Source organism: Sinocyclocheilus rhinocerous, unplaced genomic scaffold, assembly GCF_001515625.1.
Source record: "Sinocyclocheilus rhinocerous isolate Xijiao unplaced genomic scaffold, SAMN03320098_v1.1 scaffold306, whole genome shotgun sequence".
In the NCBI taxonomy this organism is placed as follows: domain Eukaryota; kingdom Metazoa; phylum Chordata; class Actinopteri; order Cypriniformes; family Cyprinidae; genus Sinocyclocheilus; species Sinocyclocheilus rhinocerous.
Genome location: NW_015662161.1, coordinates 1,566,120 through 1,587,976, shown reverse-complemented (window position 1 = coordinate 1,587,976; position 21,857 = coordinate 1,566,120). Strand labels below are relative to the sequence as shown.

Below are 21,857 nucleotides of genomic sequence, written 5' to 3'. Positions count from 1 at the left end.
TAGAAAACATTTATAAAACCATTGCTCCAAATCCAAACAAGGATCGCGTCCAGCAATCTATCATCCAAAAAAGGAAAAAACAAACAAAAAAAAAACACCCTTAAACATGCCACTTGTGTGTTGATGCATGAAGAGTTCAGGAAATATTAAGGTCATGTTTTTAAAGACACCAAAATTTATTTGCACATCTATACAGACAGTGCTCTGAAATGGCAATTATGGTTTAAGTTTCCTCTGTGAACCATTGTTACTCCAGTATCTCCAGACGTCGAGGGCCATACAGAAGGACGTATGCTATATGCCAATCACCACCACCGGACAGCTTCAAGATGTCCTCAGGGGTCACAACGCTGACCTTATCATCGTCAAACTTCACCCATTCATCTGTTCAGAGAGGGAAGGGAGGGGAGGGGAGGGGGGTCAACATCAGCTAGAATAGGAAAACACCCTACAGCAGGTGTGTCCAATCCTAAAAACACCTGCACCAGCTAATCAAGGTCTTCAGAGTTAACAGAAACTTCCAGGAAAGTGTCGGGCAGTTTGGAGGTAAACTGTGCAGGACTTGGCCCTCCAGCCACAGGATTGGACTCACAAACTGCATCAGAAGCAATAAACGTTGTGCAAAAAAAAGCAGCTTGAGTTCTAGATTTTTATCTTTTCACTCAACTCACAATGCGATACGTTTCCCACTACTGATTTCATGATATGATACTCACGTTTTTTTTTTTTTATCAAAACTGAAATGTCAAAAAACAAAACTAAACTGAAAATGTTGAAACAAATCCCAAATCAAATAAATAAATACAAATCGAAGAAATCTCTTCATATTAACAAAGGCTTTGCCTGTGCTCTTTCCTTTTAAAATTAGAGGCGACCGCTGGATTTTAATCACAATCCAAACAAAGATGCTGCTTGAGCAGTTTTTAACCTAAATTAGACTGCGTAATTTCGAAGTTTGAAGCAAAAACAGAATGGTCTGACTAGCTTTGTGAAACTACACTACATAAAACATCTGAACGAAACAAAAACAGCAGACGGGCTGCATGAGAATGCAAATTCACTCTCTGACAGCAGGTGGCGCTAAAACACTACTTTATTATGCATTATATGGAGATAAGATCAATTCATTCGACCACTATTCGGTCAAATGAGTTTTTGACTACCTCTGGGAGTGCTCAAAAGCGGACACGCTCAAAACATTTCAGACCCTGTTTACACCTGTATTTAGCATTGTCCAGTTGTGATCAGATCAACAAAAAAATGCATCTTCATACCAGGTGTAAACGGCCTAAAAGAGTGTGAGAGAGCCACAGCGAGCTAAATGCAAAAGTAACAAATTATTAACAATGCATTACTTTTAAAAGTAACGTAACTGTGTTACTAGTAAAGTAACATTGTACTATTATTATTAGGAATCCTGGAATACTCACTCAAGCATGCAATCAAGATCCATTAAAGGCAAAAAAAAGCCTATGCATTTTACGAATGATTCAAACACATAATAATAATAATCGGCAGGGATCCCCAGACCAATACAATTAGTGTGCCTCCTCGATTTTAAAACCCACGAGCCGCCACTGTTCATGCAATAACTTGATCTGCTCTTATTAAGTGCATGAGGTCCAAAAACACTGCTTTGACGTTTGAGAGACATAGACAATACTTGACCTTCTTTCCTTTTAACCCAGCCGACGTAGTGGCCAGATGAACTGGATCGGCCCTGATGCGTCAGAACCGCTTGCAGGTCGTAGTAACCACTGTTGTTGGAGCCCAAATCTACAGAGAAGAAAAAGTTCTCAGCTTATAAATCCACCAGCAGAGCAAACTTTTTCAGAACCGTGTTGAAATGGAACAGAGCTTTGCGGTGAGCACTTACCGTCAGAAAAACAGAAAGGGTCAAAAAACAAAACTAAACTGAAAATGTTGAAACAAATCCCAAATCAAATAAATAAATACAAATCGAAGAAATCTCTTCATATTAACAAAGGCTTTGCCTGTGCTCTTTCCTTTTAAAATTAGAGGCGACCGCTGGATTTTAATCACAATCCAAACAAAGATGCTGCTTGAGCAGTTTTTAACCTAAATTAGACTGCGTAATTTCGAAGTTTGAAGCAAAAACAGAATGGTCTGACTAGCTTTGTGAAACTACACTACATAAAACATCTGAACGAAACAAAAACAGCAGACGGGCTGCATGAGAATGCAAATTCACTCTCTGACAGCAGGTGGCGCTAATAAACACTACTTTATTATGCATTATATGGAGATAAGATAAATTCATTCGACCACTATTCGGTCAAATGAGTTTTTGACTACCTCTGGGAGTGCTCAAAAGCGGACACGCTCAAAACATTTCAGACCCTGTTTACACCTGTATTTAGCATTGTCCAGTTGTGATCAGATCAACAAAAAAATGCATCTTCATACCAGGTGTAAACGGCCTAAAAGAGTGTGAGAGAGCCACAGCGAGCTAAATGCAAAAGTAACAAATTATTAACAATGCATTACTTTTAAAAGTAACGTAACTGTGTTACTAGTAAAGTAACATTGTACTATTATTATTAGGAATCCTGGAATACTCACTCAAGCATGCAATCAAGATCCATTAAAGGCAAAAAAAAGCCTATGCATTTTACGAATGATTCAAACACATAATAATAATAATCGGCAGGGATCCCCAGACCAATACAATTAGTGTGCCTCCTCGATTTTAAAACCCACGAGCCGCCACTGTTCATGCAATAACTTGATCTGCTCTTATTAAGTGCATGAGGTCCAAAAACACTGCTTTGACGTTTGAGAGACATAGACAATACTTGACCTTCTTTCCTTTTAACCCAGCCGACGTAGTGGCCAGATGAACTGGATCGGCCCTGATGCGTCAGAACCGCTTGCAGGTCGTAGTAACCACTGTTGTTGGAGCCCAAATCTACAGAGAAGAAAAAGTTCTCAGCTTATAAATCCACCAGCAGAGCAAACTTTTTCAGAACCGTGTTGAAATGGAACAGAGCTTTGCGGTGAGCACTTACCGTCAGAAAAACAGAAAGGTTCATATTTTGTATCCTTTGGAGCTCCAACCTTCTGATTCTCCTGTTAAATGAGAAATAAAACGAATGTCAGTTATTTTACAGGCGGCTTTTCTAACTGCGTGAAGCGTTCAGTGTGACATCACAGGGCACTTGCTTTCGGCTGCTGCTGCATCTCCAGTTTCTTGTCTTCAACCTCCTTGAACTTTGACCTCACAGAAACCATCTTCTCCTGCAGTCCAGCAGTGCACAGCTCATAGACGTCCAGCATAAGAGGAAATCTGACATCCTAAATGCAGCAAAATTAAAATGCACAAAATAACAAATCAATATACAGATATTTTGGTTGACACACTTTATATGCTGACTCAGCCCAGAGCAAATGACCTACCTTAAGGACTTTGGCATTCACTGACTCTTTTTCTTTGTAAAAGAAACGGACCATCTGAATCGTGAGGTATGCCGGGAGACGGCTGATTTTGGACTTAAATGCAGCAACATAACAAGTGACTGTTCATTTCATTGTTGCACAGAAGAGAAAACACTTAAACAAAAGAGCATTTCTCCAAACATGCCAGAAGATAAAGCATACCGATTTGATATAGAGGGCATTTCTTTGTAAGGATGGGGACAACTTTGTAATGTCCTCCTGTAGCCTCTAGATGTAATGAGGAAAAGGTAACGATTAAGAGGGACTGTGAGCACTGGTGCATACTGTTTGTATGGGACGTCCCACTCACCAATCGGAGTCCAGTGGCGAGATATTTGACCTCCTGATTGATGAAGCAGCTAAGCTGCAGCTGGCTCTCTGTGCCTTTAGTCGGATCCTCATCCTCTGACTCAGTACACTTCATACTGGACACATGCAGGTTAAGGAACTTAAAATATTACACATGTTCATATGCATGGAACTGGAGAAATCTCGGGTTTAACTGTATGAAACGCTCAATACAAACTCTCTGTAGAAAACTCTCAATACACATGTATGGCATAACACTGCAGTGAATCCAAAAGAGAAAAGAAAACAAACCGTTAGTTGCATTGTAGGACTTAAAAGGTCATATCCTCTGACAACTAGGCTATAATGTAATGCACAAATAAATGTACAGCCGTTTGCGTTTGTACTTACATAGAAGGAACTTAAAATATTACACGTTCATATGCATGGAACTGGAGAAATCTCGGGTTTAACTGTATGAAACGCTCAATACAAACTCTCTGTAGAAAACTCTCAATACACATGTATGGCATAACACTGCAGTGAATCCAAAAGAGAAAAGAAAACAAACCGTTAGTTGCATTGTAGGACTTAAAAGGTCATATCCTCTGACAACTAAACTATAATGTAATGCACAAATAAATGTACAGCCGTTTGCGTTTGTACTTGCATAGGAAGTATAAGAACACACTGCTGCAACTAATACATTTCAAGGCCTATTTTGAGGCGTTCATATACGCTGTTTGATTGGTTATATCAAGGAGCTGTAAAGACTATTTAGAAAACACTCACTTTTTGATGAATGAATACACCTCTTACTTCCTGTACACGCAAAATATCACTTTAAGTAAACGGGCCGTGCAGCTTATTAAACTAAAAACAGCCACAGCACACAGAAGCACTACCTGAGAGAGCACATGCTGGTATAGATTTGCACAACAAAGGATACGTCGTTTCAAATTCAACACCAAAATACCGATCGATGAAATTCTTCTTTTTTGAGGCGGCAGCGGCTCCACTATCACCATCAGTCTGTTAATCGACCAAAAACATGCAGATAGAAAAAAAAAATTACTACAATTACTTTAAAAGTTGTTTTCTATTTTCCAGAAAAATATGATAAAGAACTGCTTTTGTTTACATTAAATTCTTAGTGTTACTGTAATGAAACAGTTATATACAATAAACAATATGACCCGGTGCTGGCAAAATTTGTCTAATTTTGAGCAACAGGCAAAAGAAATGGAAAATTTTGGTTTTGGTCGAATTTGAGGTTTTCACAAAAATGAGTTAAGCCCTCTTCTAGCGATCCCAATGCTCCAAATAGTAATTCAATATCTAAAATGATCTTTATTTGTACATTTTCTGAGAGGAGTATCTTTTTCTCTGCTCACTGGACGACTGCTGCTACTTCTCACCACAAGTTGTAGGTCCATTGTTGCAAAGCGCAGCATTCCAGCTTTGTGAATATTCATATCGAATTCTCGATGACATGAGTCCAAACCAGTGAAATATGATTTTCAAACCCATGCTGATGAAAACAAAGCGATCGCGCTGACTGACATTTGCAAAGCACGTGCATAAGACGTGCCTCTCAGAGAGCGCGCAACCTTAGAAAGTACATTATTGCGAAATATGTTTGTGTGAATCTCGCCAAGACATATTCTGTTATGTCTTACATGAACGTTGTTAAGTAAAGATTTAGGCTGTTAAGTAAAGATCATGTTCCATGAAGATATTTTGTAAATTTCCTACCGTAAATATATCAAAACTTGATTTTTGATTAGTAATATGCATTGCTAAGAACTTCATTTGGACAACTTTAAAGGCGATTTTCTCAATATTTTGATTTTTTTTTCACCCTCAGATTTTCAAATAGTTGTATCTCAGCCAAATATTGTCCTATCCTAACAAACCATACATCAATGGAACGCTTATTTATTCAGCTTTCAGATGATGCATAAATCTCAATTTCAAAAAATTGACCCTTATGACTGATTTTGTGGTCCAGGGTCACATATACTAATTTGATGGTATTTTATTGGAGAATGTGAAAATAAAAAACAAGTTTTTGAAAATTTGCTCATTTCGACTCATTTTGCCAGCACGTGTCACATATAATAAAATAAGCTCACGTCCAGTGGGGTTTCTGGTTCTTGAGATTCTAATTTCTGCTGAAGGACCCGCATAATCTGAACCCAGCACTCATTGGCATCCTGGGTAAATGAAAAAAATAATAAAAAATTTATAACTTTCCATTTTAACAGAAAATATTCTGATAAAAATGTATTCCAGTGAAAATATGTGATTAAAAAAAATGTATCTCCTAACCTGCTGGAGGTACTGGCCCTGGTCTCCTTTTTCGGCAAACTGTGGAAAGGCCATGTGCAGGAACTGCAGCAGGATGATGGGGGGAATGCTTGACGCGGTCTTTTCCATGGACTCGTACAAATCACGCAGAGCTAATTGAAGAATTCACCTGATCAAACAAGTGCTACATGCTGTCCACAAAAACTTAAAAGATCCAATATGACTACCCAGCTTAACTCTTCCTAATTCATTCAGGACAAACCGATCCTCAAACGTTGATAAAAAGTCGAGAATTTTGTAACCTCAAAACTAAGATACAATGAAAGTTCTTCACCTGCTGTGATGTACTGGGAAGGTGCATTAGCTCCAGAAGACCGCAAGGCACCAGAGTACCTACAGATGGAAGAAAATTATCACAAAAAGACATTGATGCATTACACAAAATAAAATCTCTGAACTTGATATGAAAGACATTACTAAATTGTACCTCCTGAGAGCGTCTTTGAGCTCAGGCACAGAGCGTAGACACTGCACTGTTGCGTTCATGTAACATGTGTTGCCCAGATTTGTCAACCCACATGGCAACTCCATCTGAACATGACAGAGATTACAGAAACAAGTTCACAGTACAGATGGAAGAAAATTATCACAAAAAGACATTGATGCATTACACAAAATAAAATCTCTGAACTTGATATGAAAGACATGACTAAATTGTACCTCCTGAGAGCGTCTTTGAGCTCAGGCACAGAGCGTAGACACTGCACTGTTGCGTTCATGTAACATGTGTTGCCCAGATTTGTCAATCCACATGGCAACTCCATCTGAACATGACAGAGATTACAGAAACAAGTTCACAGCTTTTAAAACTTGTTTCTGTGATTTCTGCTAAAATATTAAAGTAGCAGATCTAATGATCCAAACTGGGTTGGCTGAAAACTCACCGCAGATGCAAGCTGCTCCTCCGTCATGTCCTCCACAAACATGGGTCGCACTACAGGCTCTTCAGGCAGGGCGTCAGCAGAGCCCATCATCAGAAGAGTCATCCCCTACATGAATCAAAACACCTGATTAGCTAAAGAAAACTCACATTTAGTGTCAACATGAAATAGCATTTGCAACACATTGTTAATTGATAGTGTGATGCATTACTCAAGTATGAAAATGAGCAGAAATCCAAAGTTCTGTCATGAAACTCTAGATGGCACAGTCCAATGGGTCAAACTCAATCTGACATAATCACATCATTCACATGGTGCAGCTGATTGGTTCTTTTTGAATCACCAGCCAATGAGCTCGCTGCACAACATTCAAATACTCGGCTAGTGCTTGCTGTAGCAGTTGCAGTGCGCTTCAGAAACCCTCCACCTTCCCCAGCTCCACCTGTATAGATCTGCTATGGGGTGATTTCATGTATGTTATATATGGAGGTTATTTCATATATGTGACCCTGGAGCACAAAACCAGTCATAAGTAGCATGGGTATATTTGTAGCGATAGCCAAATATACATTGTATGGGTCAAAATTATAAATTCTTTTATGCCAAAAATCATTACAATACTAAGTAAAGATCATGTTCCATGAAGATATTTAGTAAATTTCCTACCGTAAATATATCAAAACTTCATTTTTGATTAGTAATATGCATTGCTAAGAACTTCATTTGGACAACTTTAAAGATGATTTTCTCAATATTTAGTTTTTTTTTCACCCTCAGATTCCAGGTTTTCAAATAGTTGTATCTCGACCAAATATTGTCCTATCCTAAAAAACCATACATCAATGGAAAGCTTATTTATTCAGCTTTTATATGATGTATAAATCTCAATTTCAAAAAATTGACCCTTATGACTGGTTTTGTGGTCCAGGGTCACATATGTTACATGTGCAGCAGCAGTGTTTCTTACATGCTCACAGCAGCATGTTGTGGATGTGTTGGCAGTAGCGAGTCGCTGTACTTGCAGCAGCAGTGTAGCAGATCTATTCCGCCAAGACCAAACACATTAACAGTGTAATGTACATTGCCATGCCAATCCCTCCGAGAGTTGTCATGACAGAACTGGAATTGAACCATCTGGAATTTACTGATTACAAACCTGAGTTTGCAGTGGATTGTTAAGGACTGAAACTCTCTTGACACTTTTAAGGAGGTTTTTTTGATCAGGACTTGGAGAACGAAGGTCAAGATCACAGTTCAGTGTGCAAGCCTTTCAAAGCATTGGCAGTGAACGCAGATGGACATGTTCATCACATGCACATTACCTAGTGGACGCGGAGCGTTTAAATCAATGAACGTGATGGAATTTGTTAGTGTTTTAATGAATGTTGTTGTTTTAACTATAATAAAAGTGTTTAAAAGTTTGTATTGCAGCTTTGCAGAGACCATTTGTTGACCTTGTTATTTTGGGTTATCGCTAGAGTTTTGGTTTTCTTTTCTTTCATTTGTTCGGGTATATTGTATAGTCCAGAATCTCTTAATGGGGGAGGTATCCACCAGTGGTAGCAATATTTTTGGTGTTGAGGTGTTTTTGGAAGCTAATACTTGTAACTACTTGCACACAGGCTTTACTCCTTTCAAACTTTATCTGGAATGTCACCGTTTCTGTCACTGCAACTTCCCGATCAGGCGAACCAACACACACATGAGAGGAATAAGACAGAATTCACCTCAAGAAGCTTTGGATTACCTCAGGAAAAAAACAATGCAGCGGCTTGATCCAGCAGTGATCATAAATGCCACTGCGTTTGTAGCCGGCGCCATAGCCAGACTGATAAACAAACACAGACTGGAAGTTAACTTGGGGCCAGGCGCGTGTGCCCGATGAAACAGTCTATATAAAGCTTGGAGCATCAGGATCGGTATCGGCCGATCACCATGACAAGAAATCGGTACTCAGTATCGGCTGCAAAAATCCTGATCGGAGCATCCCTAATGGTTTTATATGAATTTTGTACTTGGTACAAGTACAAGAAGGTTGGCCGCAAGTGTAGTCAACAATGTGCATAATAAGACCAGGTACATGGTTTAAGGACTAAAAAGGATCAACATTCATTTTTTTAAGTAGGGCTTAAAAAATGCCCTACTTAAACGAACTATTCCTTTAAATGTTTGTTTGAAACCCTATTAACACAACTGGCCAATGTAGTCTACACAAAAGACAAACTAACCACATGAGACACTTAGACTTTGGTCTACAAAAATGGCATAGACAGAAATAAATACAGCTTTAACAGATCTATCACTGGAAATACATTAAAATGAACTAACTTAGTAAATGTTCCAGGTAAGTTAGCACGCTAGACACTACAAGGCATGATGCATCAAATTTAAAACCTACAAGATGTTCTATACTCAATTCTGCATAAATGTAGGCGTAAAGTCTGTATATACTGTATGTTCATTAATACTGTCTGTTGATTGAAAAGTGGTATTAGTTATAAATGCATTTTAATAACGCGAGAGCCGCCTGGCCGGCATGATAACAGGCTGCATCAAGTCTGAGCATTATATTTCACACCATAAACATCCATATAAAATAATCTAATCTCCTAAATAAAGGCACGCAAGAACGCTTGCTATGGGATTTCTGCTTCTTGGTTAGCTTTCCCCGGTTTTAAAACAGAAACTATCACTTGAGGCCTGAAGCTAATGTCTAATGCTAACGGCGCCGCCTCCTCTCAAACATCTCTTTTCGTTTAAAGACTAACTATGATTTATGTAAAATCATATTGTAAACAGACCTGTAAATACTGGCATCTTTCTGTTTACTTGTTCTTTATTCAGCTCAACTCCAAAGGCCGGGTTAAAGTTGAGGAGCGGAAGATTTGAGTGTCTTCTAACTTCATTCAAACAGCAGCCCACAATGACGCTGCAACTGCATGATGACTGGATCGATGAGCTCGACGAGCGACTAAGTCAACTTAATGCGAAGTTACTATGACGACCAAGGTTTGGGTTATAAATATTAATAAGGCCTCCGATACGTTGCTCGACGAAGGCCTTATTCACGAATATTAATTACATAGTGTTTACTTTGCTTGGTTACCTTCCAGTGGCAAAGTAAAAACCAATCAATCCCATTTAATATGCTGCTTTGCCACTAACAATAATAGTCATAGTCAATAACCACTATGCGCCTGATTCAGAGCCAATCAATGTCGAGCTATAAATTAATCACATCATAAACTTCTGCAGTGATTCTACAGTAATGCCCTCTTAAGACCCGGCAAAACATTTTAGGAAAAGATTTGTATTTTTTGATGTCGTTAAATTGTTTAGAGCATTAAAAAAAATGTAAATTAAAAAAATTATATTTCATTCATAAGTTATGCTACGTCCTTGGTAGAGGACATCGAGACTCAATTTCTTTAAAAATATAAAAAGACATGAATCACGTGATGGAGATTTACCGCTGATTACAGAACCGGCTTTTCTGATAAGATGCGCGTTAAATATCGCATGCGATTTATCGTGCAGCCCTATTTTTAAGGCATACTTTTGGACAAACCCATTTGGAGCCTATTATTCATTTTTTCACCAATAACCGCTGAATTCTGATTACAGGACAAAACTTAATTTTCAGATTCTTCCAGAAAACAGATTTAGCCATATACTTACATTTTTCAACTTGATGTTGCCCCACTCGTCATCCTGGTGAACAAAAGTAAAATGCGTCAGACACCTGCAATAACAGAGGACAGCAAATTCTAATGCTCTCGATTACGGTTCACATCCAGTACCTTCAGCGTTCCACCTTTCACCATGACTTTCTGTCTCTCTGGCTGAACCCCCGTTAGAGCGAAAAGCTGGGCTTTGAACACCATGGGCGGCTCCTCTGTATTCAGTTCCACCGCATCAAACTTCTCCTTCCCCCATTTCACATTCACTATCATATTCCAAAATCAAGAAGGCACATCAGTGACACAGCAAAATCATTCAGTAACACATATCTGCACATAGAGAAAGACATATGTATAGTTTTATTAAACCAGGGGGATTCAAATTTTTTTTTACCAAACTTTTTATAAAGATAATTCTCAACTATGTTATAACAGAATGATTTGATATACCATTTTTCTTCATGCAAAATGTGTGTAAAAATGGCCACAAACAGGTTTTCTCATTATATATAACGTATCTATAAACTAAATCTTATTTGCATATTAATGTGTTTTTGGGGCAACATGTAATGAAAAAAGAAGTGTAATATTGAGAGTAATAATTGACGAGATTTTCATAATAATATATAATATTTCATAGGAATATTGAAATATATTTTAAGGAGAGGGGGTGGTCATGGTGAAACATCCAGACATGTAGTATCTCTGAAAAGCCCTGAATGTGCTCTGTACAGGACCTCCAGACTTAAAACTGTGGCATGTAGAGTCTCAGAGAAATTCACTAAAATATAATGTCCTCATATGAGGATGCAGGGTCTCAGGAGGATACTGTGGTCGCTACCATCAATAATATACACCCTGGACAGGTGGCTAGTCCATCACAGAGAATGAAATCAGTGTGTCAACTGCGAACATCATCTCACCTGACATTTACCTCAGGACAATCATTAGCTCCTTCGTTAGCTAGAATGAACAGAGAAACATATGCACTATAGACCTACAAGTTCGTGTTAACTTAATACCTGCTTAAAAATTATAGCATATCATTTGAAAGCTAAGACTTGCCCTTATTTTCATTGACTCGGTAAAATAAAAAATGTGTTTCTGTGTCAAAGTGACTCATTTTACTATTTTGGAAGACATATTCAAAGCCTCTGTGAAGTCTTTCAAATAGTTCCATTTTTTGGTTCATGAAAGCCTAATGTGCAATTCAAATGTTTGTAAACAATTTTGTTGGAGTGTTTATTATATCTGAATATATAGCAGTTGAATTAAACAGTTTGGCCTCTGTTGTTAATTTATCCTTTAAAGGGGTCATATGATGCAATTTCATTTTTTCCTTTCTCTTTGGAGTGTTACAAGCTCTTGGTGCATAAAGAAGATCTGTAAAGTTGCAAAGACTAAAGTCTCAAATCCAAAGAGATATCGCTTTTCAGACCGATTAGTTTTGTAAAAATCGACGCGTTTCAGAAGGCGGGGCATACAGGAGAAAGAATAATGTACAGTATGTGGAAAATAATGTGTTTTTTTAACTTTAAACCGCATAAACACATTTCATTACACCAAATACACAAAATAATGTTCTTTTTAGCAGCATCATATGACCCCTTTAATATTATAGCAATGTACTCTCACTGGGTACACTGCTAAAGGTTAAATAAAAACATTTATGCATGCATATATGTATGTATGTATTTTTCAATTGACTGTACAGCTCACAGCATTAGTTGACCTATTTTTCTTAACATACATGACATATTTTCAAATACATTAATATTGAAGCAAATCAATAGCTTGTGGAACAGAATCTAATCGAATTTGTGAAACGAGGTGCATCAGTCAAGGTCACCCAGCCCAGTCCTTTGACTAAACTCTAATTACCTCCACTTTAACGCTTCTCAGGAGAGCACACTTTTTTTCAAGTTGCAGCCATCATTTCCCTCTGACGGAGCCAAAACTGCTTATATGATCACACTTCTTTCTGGAAGAGTCCTGTCCTGGGCTACAGTCGTCTGCAAGACCCGCAGCCCCTTCTGTTCCAGTTACTCCTCTTTTGTTGCGGAAATCAGATGGGTGTTTAACCATCCACTCAAAGGAGCTTTTGTCCATCCAGCAAGGCAAATGTAGTGTAGCGGGAGTATGCCATTCAGTTCTGCACCATCGCAGCAGCAGCAAGTGGCTAGGATACAGATGCACACATTGTGTGTTTCCAGAACGGTCTTGCATAGGTCATGTGGAGGATGAGCTTGCCACCAAAGACCCAGTCACAAGGTCTTCATAGATGTGGCCATCTGCTTGGACAGAGATTGGATCCGTAAGTTTGTCCTCCCAACACCTATATACCCAGTGGTTCAAATCTCTGAAGAACACCTCAGCACATTTTTAGCTGAAAAGTACCAGGATTCCCCCTGCTGAACATGACAGGCACGTGAGGGAGCGGTGCTGCCTTTACTGTGGCTTATCTGGGCACTTTCATGTCGCCTGTTCCGAGCTTTTGGGAAAAGCCCTGACCCCTGCAGTTACCCTAGTTGCTCTAATGGCTACCCTTCACTGATTTAAGATTATTCCCTCAATCAATACCATTTTTTGCCGGTCTTGATGGATTGATGTGTGGCTGGAAATTTCATGGGCTTTTCCCTAGACAAGAAGCTCAGTATTCTCTGTGAGTCCCTTCCTTCTCCCCTGGCTATTACTGCCCTGGACAGGTGACTTTTGGGCCATGGAGAGATTGTTGACTCACATCTATAGAGAAACCTAACGTGTAAAGTAAAGACAAACTCAACGTGTCTATCTAGTCATGAAGATGTACAGTGTATATATTTCAATTTCAGCAGGCAACTATTTTTACAGCTACATGAGAGTGAACTGGGCCAAAAAAAGAAAAAAAGTTAAACATTCAATATGATGGATATATTATTGGAAGATTAATGTATCATGTAATGGCCAAATAGTTATTTTAAAGTATATACCTCCTGTAAATTATGTAAGTTTACAGTGACATTACAGTACCTTTACATACAGTACATTCAAAGTAAGATGTGAATATTTTCTAGAAATAAAAATTCCAGAAACTGCTTTCTTTATTTTATTATTCTTTCTTACCAAGATCTTAAAAATTCCAGCCACTAACAATCTCCAAATTGGAGCATGTACTATGTCGATTCTGGCACCCAACATTACAATAAGATGATATTTTAAGCTCCTTATGTAGCCGAATCTGTGCTGGTTTGAATTGGCCGCCTCCAGTTTTCGCTTTTGCTTTGTCTTGCCTCCAGCTAGCACTGTGACGTAATTGTGACATCGGCCCTAAAAGGGTCTATAGGGGAGTCCTGGCACTTAGAATATGTGGTGCTTACATTCGACCTGTCCAATGCCCCAGTGCTTGTGTGCTTAGAGACATAATAAATCAGTTTGTCTTTGAACCAGCTATTCGTGAAGGCAGAGAACTGTAACTTTCATGCCCAGCTGGTTCTGTTCTTGAGGTCCATCATCTTGGTAAAAGCCGTTTCTGACTGACTAGTTTCTGGCTCGCACAAAGCCCTCCAACAATTACTGGGCTTTTTCAGTTTCTGTCGACACTTTATTCAAAATTACAGACAGGTGGTGGCCTCTGTGACAGCATTCATCTCCACCAAGTCTCAGTTTGTAGTGCAGGTGATGTGTCAGAGGTAGGAGTTGGAGTGGTTCTTATACCCAAATATCCCCTCATGATAAAAAGTTGCATCCGTGTGCTTATTATTCTCTGCATTTGTCCCCTGCAAAGCAGAACTGTGAAATCAGCAGCTGTGAGCTGATGGAGGTGCAGCTAGAGCCTGGAGGCTGGAGGGAGTGGCTGTCCCATTCGTGTTGTGGACTGACCACAGGAGAATATACTGAACTGCTGAACTCCAGACAGACTCTCTCAGATCCTCACAGTAGTGGACCACTACTTCAGGGTGGTTCATATCATGCCCTGCCCAAACTTCCCTATGCCAAGGTGATGACCCAGGAGATCTTGGACCATGTCTTCCAGATTCATGGTCTTCTGAAAGATGTGGTCTCTCTCTGACATAGGGCCCCAGTTCATCTACCATTTCTGGAGGGAATTCTGCCAACAGATTGGCACTACCACCAGTCTGTCGAGTGGACAAACCAGGATATTGAGCAGATGACCAATAAGCCACTTGCTCATCAAGGAATCCCATTGTTGCCAGTCATCTCAGCCCCCTGGAGCATCAGGCGGCAGCCCTGGGAGGGGGGTACTGTCTGTCAGCCGGTATTGTTACTTTCTGTTCTTGTGTGCTTCTGTTGCATTGCTCTTTTGATCTGCTGTCTGCCTCTCTGGTTAAGATCGTTTGCCTACCCTGACTCCACTCCTCCTTTGGATTGTTCTCTAACTTGTTCACAACTCAGCAACCCAGCCTTCTGATATTTAATTTCATTATTAAAGTTTGATTTGGTGCATTTAATTTCTCCCCTTTTCCAAAAGCACCTGCCATCAGGTTTATGGTATATAGAGCAGCAGCTGCGAGTGTTCTGAAAAACTGGCATAATACAGTTCAGAGCTCTTAGTTTCTAGAACTCTTAAAACTCACTTGGTTATTTTATAGTTTTACATCTATTACCAAAAACTAACCTTGCCAGAATATTGCAAGGATTTTTTTTGTGACAACCTAAAGGGAACCTATCTGCTTAAGTCATGACGTAAGGAACGCCTCCCCTCATTTCAATTGAGAATACTATCTCAACAGCCATTTATGAGCGCTGTTCATTCATATTACACATTTAAACTAAACATTTCAAAACTTACAATGTACACTACAGTCTCCATGCTCACAGTGTCCCAGACACTAATATTTTAACGATTTATAAAAATATCACTGTCTGGCCATCTGGGATTTCGGTATGGTGACAAAAGATAGGATTATAGTTTTTTTTAGTAATATTACATCACATTGTGAGTGTATAAGCATCGTGTGTTGTTGTCTTGTGGCATGAGCATTTGGACCCGGAAGCTGAAAACAGCTAAGCTGGTTGGCTGGTTTTAGCTGCACTTCCAGCTTGGTCATAGCTGGTTTTAGAGAGATTTTGACCACTTCTTTAGCTGGTCAGGCTGGTCTTAGCTGGGCAGCTAAAACCAGCTGAAAATCAGCTTGGCCAGGCTGGGAGACCAGCTACTTTGAACTTCAACCAGCTAAGACCAGTCAACCATCTTAGGCTGGTTTTAGGTATTTTTTTCAGCAGGGATATTTTTAGGCTTTATTTTTAAAGAACAGAAACGGTTTAATTTTGAATTTGATATGATTAAATGCAGTCCATTTTACATTGAACGCCCATTATCTGTGTCTTCAAGTACAACATGAACATGAAGGAAATATTATCAGTATCACATAATTTTAATACAGTAGGCTAATGTCAATATGCACTGTTTATGGCATTTGTTAATCTTGGTTAATATGATTTAAACATGTATTATTATACTTTATTATACTTTATACTGGCCTCACCCTACACAACTCACAGATCAAATGCCTGCAGTATGCAGATCACACTACAACTACCTGGGTTTGAAAATCACATCCACAGGAAATTTTAATCATGCTGTAAATGAACTGAGAGATAAAGCATGCAGGGCCTTCTACGCCATAAAGCGGCAATGTCCTATAGAAATCCCTATTAGAATTTGGCTGAAAATATTAGAATCAGTAATTGAGCCCATTGCCCTCTATGGCAGTGAGGTGTGGGGTCCACTGACAAATCCCAATCAAGATTTCACCAAATGGGAAAAACATCCAATTGAGACCCTGCATGCAGAACTCTGTAAAAAATGTGCACCGGCACACAACAAATAATGCATGCAGGGCAGAATTAGGCAAATATCCTCTAATCATAAAGATACAAAAAAGGGCAATTAAATTCTGGAAACATGATCTTTCAGAAAAGATCCAGATCCCAGGGAACACAACACACATTTACATTAGGCACTAAGCAGATAACACACACATCACACTACAACTACCTGGGTTTGAAAATCACATCCACAGGAAACTTTAATCATGCTGTAAATGAACTGAGAGATAAAGCACGCAGGGCCTTCTATTGTTGCTGCTGCTTTTTGTGTTTGCTAAATTGTCATGGACTAATCCGACACCTCGTCCTGTTGTTGTTTTGTTTCGAAAATGTGGCTTTTTGTCATCTCTCGGTGGTGTATACGATTCAACGAGAGTGATATTAAGACACAAAACGTTGCTTTGATCAAACTAGTGCTTATTGCTTTGTGAGGGCAGAGGAAGTTAGCGAGTTAATTTGCTAATCTTAGCCAGTAACTCGCATCTCCTCCACACGTCTGAATCAAATTGGTCTGATCAGTTATGAACATGTCTGCTGGAGAAACTTTGACAGCTCGATTCGAGAAGATCGATGCTATGCTGAAGGATCCCAAATCAGAGATCAACACAGACTGTCTGCTGGTAAGTGTGTCTGGTTTATTGTGCAGATATTGTTGTGTTTTGGAAACTGTGTACAATGAGGTCAGCACAAACTAATATAAAACACGACAATCGAGCAGTAAAGTAAAATAGTGCAGTATACTCTGTATATCTGCAGAGCAGTAGAGGAATGATGCTTCATGATGTTGGCCATGCAATGCATGCCAGCTTGTAATCACTTGTGTACAAGTCACACTTTGTGAGTGTTGCTGGATTTAAACTTGAATAATTTGTCTAGGTTCTTACTGATTTCTAGAGATTTGCTTGTAATGGTGACCCTTTTTTATAATACATTTTTACAATTAATTAATAATTACTAATTTAACAATTTGCAGTACATTACAGCTTTATGTGTTTCTTGATAGTTCATTGCAGGGTTGAATCTACAGCCTTTTGGTAACCAACAGGGTCTTTAACCGCTAGGCCACACCACCCATGCTCAGATTTTCAAGGAACGAACTTTTGATATGCATTTGTACCGTGTGTTTACATGCAGTTTGCACTGAGGTGAAATGGGCCATTTGTGAAATTGATTTTATGAATTATTTCAGCAATTTCATACATTTGAGCATTGCTGCTTCAAGAATTTGAGCTCTTTGGACTTCCATGACACACAGTGTTTGCACACAGATTGTGTTATTTTTTTATTTTTTGAGCAGTTGTAGTGTTAAATCTCATTTTGCATTAAAAACATTCTCACTATCAGCTTTAGTTTTTAATAGTGGCATCAGTGACACTTCTTGTAAAGTCTTTTTATGTAGTCTTCAGTCTCACAGGTTTTGACAGCATGTGTAAGAAGTGCAGGTCACGGGATTTTACAGTAATGCATTGAATTAGACAGTATTTATTTATGGATAGACATAGATGTATATGTATGGCTACTACGACCATTCATAACCCTGTTTGGTTTTCTGTATGTAAACTATAAAACAGATAGTTCTGGTTTTGGCTTGTGATTTGTCAATACAGCGTTCCCACTCTGCTAAAATCTACAAAAAATATCTTTACATCTTTATTTACATTTACAAATTTTGCATACACTTTTGGCAACCTTTTTTCCTTAAAAAGTCTTAAAATGTCTTAAATAACTTTTCCCTAATAAAAGGCCTTAAAATGTCTTAAATTCAGATTCGATGGGTCTTAAATATTTTTGTTCACATTACCCCTAAAATAATAATATTTTTTACTTGCCCGACCCGACAAATAGCTTGATTAAAACTTAAGTGATAAAAAAATAACCAGCGAAGCATCGAAACGCAACAATGATTCTTCTAATTTTATTACATTCAGTGTAAACAGTGATTGATAATGGATAGTGTATTTCTGGTATCAAGGTCGCACACGTAAAGAAACTCCGAAGAAACACAGCAATGTTACAGGTGGATACAGCAATCTGTCATGCCACATTGCCATACCACAAAGGGCATCAAAACCACATTTATTGTTTGAGAGAAGGTAGAGATAATAAAACAGGATCACTTGAAATAAAACAAATAGGCCTAGATGTTGATGTCTGCTGGGTTTTTCCAAATGTTGCTTCCTGCATGGATGTTGTGTCATGAACTAAATTTTAAAAACATTTACTTTCCACTTGGATTGTCAGGTTTTATTATTTTATTTTTTTCATTTATTTATTTTTTGCTGAAGATACACTAGATATGTGACTAGAAATATAAGAGAAATTTGCTCCCTGGTCTCATTGTTTTAGTGCAATGAGTGCATAAAAACATTTAGTTTTAATGTGTGGCAGAATGTGTCAGTCTTAAAACACGTGTCATGAACTAAATTTTAAAAACATTTACTTTCCACTTGGATTGTCAGGTTTTATTATTTTATTTTTTTCATGTATTTATTTTTTGCTGAAGATACACTAGATATGTGACTAGAAATATAAGAGAAATTTGCTCCCTGGTCTCATTGTTTTAGTGCAATGAGCCATATTAACTGTTTTAATGTGTGGCAGAATGTGTCAGTCTTCAAACACTGATAAATCATTTCAAATGCATACCATACCATTTTCACAGACAAAACAACAAGAAAGAAAATCTTTTTGAGGCATGAAATGGAACAGTCTTCACATGACTTTTAATGTGCACTGCATGAGTTTGTGTGTGCATGAGAGAGACAATGTGCAATAACTTACAGCTGTAATACCAACTAATCTTGAGCAAATATTGCACCTCTGGCAAACCATGTGATCAGGATACTATAAAAACTATTCAGTTTAATTTGTTTAGTCATATGGAATCATTTTGCAAGCATTCTGAGAAAGCTGTCCTCTACACTTATTTTGTTAACAAATAATATGTGATTCTTCAGATGAGTCTGACAGATGAGCGCTAGGGCTGGGCGATGTGTAAAAAAAAATTATATCTCGATATTGTCAATTTTTACGATATTCGATATATATCTCGATATGTTTGCATTTGCTTTTAAATAATAAAAAAAACATGAATTTATTTTGCCCCCATTAAAAAAACAGCATAAACAATTTAGAAGTTATTGTTACAAAGTAAATACAAAATGTTTAGTGCAAATTTAAGCAGTTAAAATAAATCTAGACCAAGATCACTTACTGCTTTTTATTAAATGAACTTATGTATATGTAACTGAAGTAGCGCAAAACAAGTACAGAAAGTGCATTCTGTCAACTTTTTTTGTGCATGCAATTCACAATTTACACTGTGCAACTGGGGGAAATAATTAAACTAAGTACAGAACCGGCTTTCTGACAAGATGCGCGTTAAATATCGCATGCGATTTATCGTGCAGCCCTACTAATATTCGATATATCGCCCAGCTCTAATGAGCGCACTAAAAAAAGGAGGGCGATGAATTCCTCTACAGGAGAGTCTTGGAAAGAAAATTAATTGCTCCAAGGCAAAATGTGGCCTATGCCACAGTCAGTGTAGCTCATTATGTTGTAGTCGTGTAATGTGGTGATGTAGTATTTAAAGTTGTTGCATAATCTATGTATGTTTGCTCAATAGGTTTATGTTATCTGCAAACAAGGCAAATCATTTTCTACTCTATTTCTGCATTATTTGACAGTCATTGTTACAGGTGTGTGGGCTTCTAGAGCCCTTCAAATTTCTCCAGCTCCCAGTAAATTAACTCCACGCATGATGAGGGTGAACAATAATCATCTATAATGATTCTACAGTCATTTTAAGCTATTCCTCCACTGACAAACATTACTATATGTTTGCAGATTGGTGGACACACACATCCTAAGGAAAATGTTGCCCCCATTGAAGTTCATAATATAGTCACTGGTCTTCCTGGTTTCCATATAAATAATCAATTAATTAATCTTTTTTTACTAAAAGAATTTTCATTTCGGTGCATCACTATTATTTTTAAAACTGAGTTTCTACAAACATTTAGGAATTGCACATAAGGCAATTTTTATGTCACCCTTTTAATAACAGAATAATGTTAATCATTCTATATGCCTTTCAAATATAAACATTTAAATGATGGCTGTAATAAAAACATTTGATGACTAATTTATTAGAACGTACATTAAATAATGAACAAGTAAAATAAAAATATAATAAATATGTAATATAGTTGCACATATTTATCAAAATGCTCCCCTCTAGAGTTATTTTTTTTCTAACTAACTAATGAGTTTATGAACATTGAGTGGCTAATGTAAATGTAGCTTAAATGTAAACATCTTTTAACACTGAATGAACAATTGACCTATCGGTAAGCCCCTCCCCTCGAATGCAGATGAGCCAATGGCAGTCTAGTATCAGTTGCACGGGGAGCAGAACTCGGACGTCTGTAGGTTTCAGCGCCATAGAGAAACATGGGAAGATCCGAAGCTCGCTTCGTTTTTATGGGATTTATGCTTCAAAAATAGAAAAACGATGTGCCTGGGGTACTTGTGACAGTGATTCCAGGTATCCTGAGAGGATAGGCAATGGAATTTATTTTATTCTATTTCCTAAACCCAAACAAAACGGAGCAAAATGTCCCAAAGCATTCACCCCCAATCCCAAGGAAGACAAAAACGTTTGTTTTCTGGTTGTCATACTCTCATTAAGTTACAATTTTCATCTGCTCAAGCAGAACTTTAATGTCAGCTTGTGCTTTAGCAAGGTATGTCTGGCTAAAACTGGCTAGCGTTAAAGTTAGTGTGTCCGTACACACCTAAATAGCGGACTGTTCTCACGTCTTGTACAGTGTAGGGCAAAAACACATATTCTCTTCATCTTAAACTAGTTAAATGTAAATTAATTTAATCGTACCCTGCGATACATGAACAGTGTTGATCCGGGATGTTGTTATCTGCGATCGTGACTAGTGGTCGACCGATATTGGTTTTTTGACGGCCAATGCCGATATCTTGGAAAACAGGGTGGCCGATATAAAGCCGATGTAATTTTATTTATTTTAATTAATGTTTAAGAAATTTGAAATCATTTGAAAATGGATTAAAAAGTAAATGTGTTAAATAAACATACTTATACTTTAGATGACAAAGTATTTTTCACAAATAAATAAATATTTAATAAAAAATATAATAAAAAAAAAAGTAAACAGTAAACACCGTAACCAACAGGGCACTCAGTAATCTGGGAAGTTTGTGTGCATTGGGAATCATATTTTTTCAAATAAAGCCAAGGTAACACTCATTTTACATACAGCACACAGTGAAAATGACATGAATATGACAGTGGGCAAATGCATAAAGCGCAGCATTA

The 21,857-nt window shown here is 38.0% G+C and overlaps 1 protein-coding gene across 4 annotated transcripts; it reads right to left on the bottom strand.

Annotated features, from left to right (window-relative positions):
* Window positions 1-155: 155 nt before the first annotated feature.
* On the bottom strand, window positions 156-11,035 carry LOC107727520 (ubiquitin carboxyl-terminal hydrolase 14-like). 4 transcript variants are annotated; one of them, XM_016537403.1, is made up of 15 exons: window positions 10,796-11,032; window positions 10,674-10,706; window positions 6,999-7,103; window positions 6,775-6,878; window positions 6,389-6,447; window positions 6,076-6,206; window positions 5,880-5,960; window positions 4,694-4,776; window positions 3,767-3,881; window positions 3,619-3,684; window positions 3,418-3,510; window positions 3,184-3,315; window positions 3,030-3,090; window positions 2,822-2,929; window positions 156-384 (listed from the first exon to the last, which is right to left on the bottom strand). In XM_016537403.1, the coding sequence occupies exons 1-15, from the start codon at window positions 10,946-10,948 to the stop codon at window positions 248-250; spliced, it is 1,461 nt and encodes a 486-aa protein (XP_016392889.1). In that variant the 5' UTR covers window positions 10,949-11,032; the 3' UTR covers window positions 156-247. The 4 variants fall into 4 exon arrangements, with proteins under 4 accessions (XP_016392889.1, XP_016392888.1, XP_016392886.1 ...); XM_016537402.1 differs by lacking the exons at window positions 2,822-2,929; window positions 6,775-6,878 and adding exons at window positions 1,669-1,776; window positions 6,542-6,645; XM_016537400.1 differs by lacking the exons at window positions 156-384; window positions 6,775-6,878 and adding an exon at window positions 6,542-6,645 and having other exon boundaries at window positions 2,556-2,929; window positions 10,796-11,035.
* Window positions 11,036-21,857: the final 10,822 nt, after the last annotated feature.

Coding starts and splice junctions, on each gene's coding strand:
- LOC107727520 (XM_016537400.1), bottom strand. CDS start 10,948: ATGATAGTGAATGTGAAATGGGGGAAGGAGAAGTTTGATGCGGTGGAA. Junction 3,316..3,417: donor TGAATGCCAAAGTCCTTAAG/GTAGGTCATTTG, acceptor TGCTGCATTTAG/GATGTCAGATTTCCTCTTAT. Junction 2,930..3,029: donor ACCTTTCTGTTTTTCTGACG/GTAAGTGCTCAC, acceptor TCTTCTCTGTAG/ATTTGGGCTCCAACAACAGT.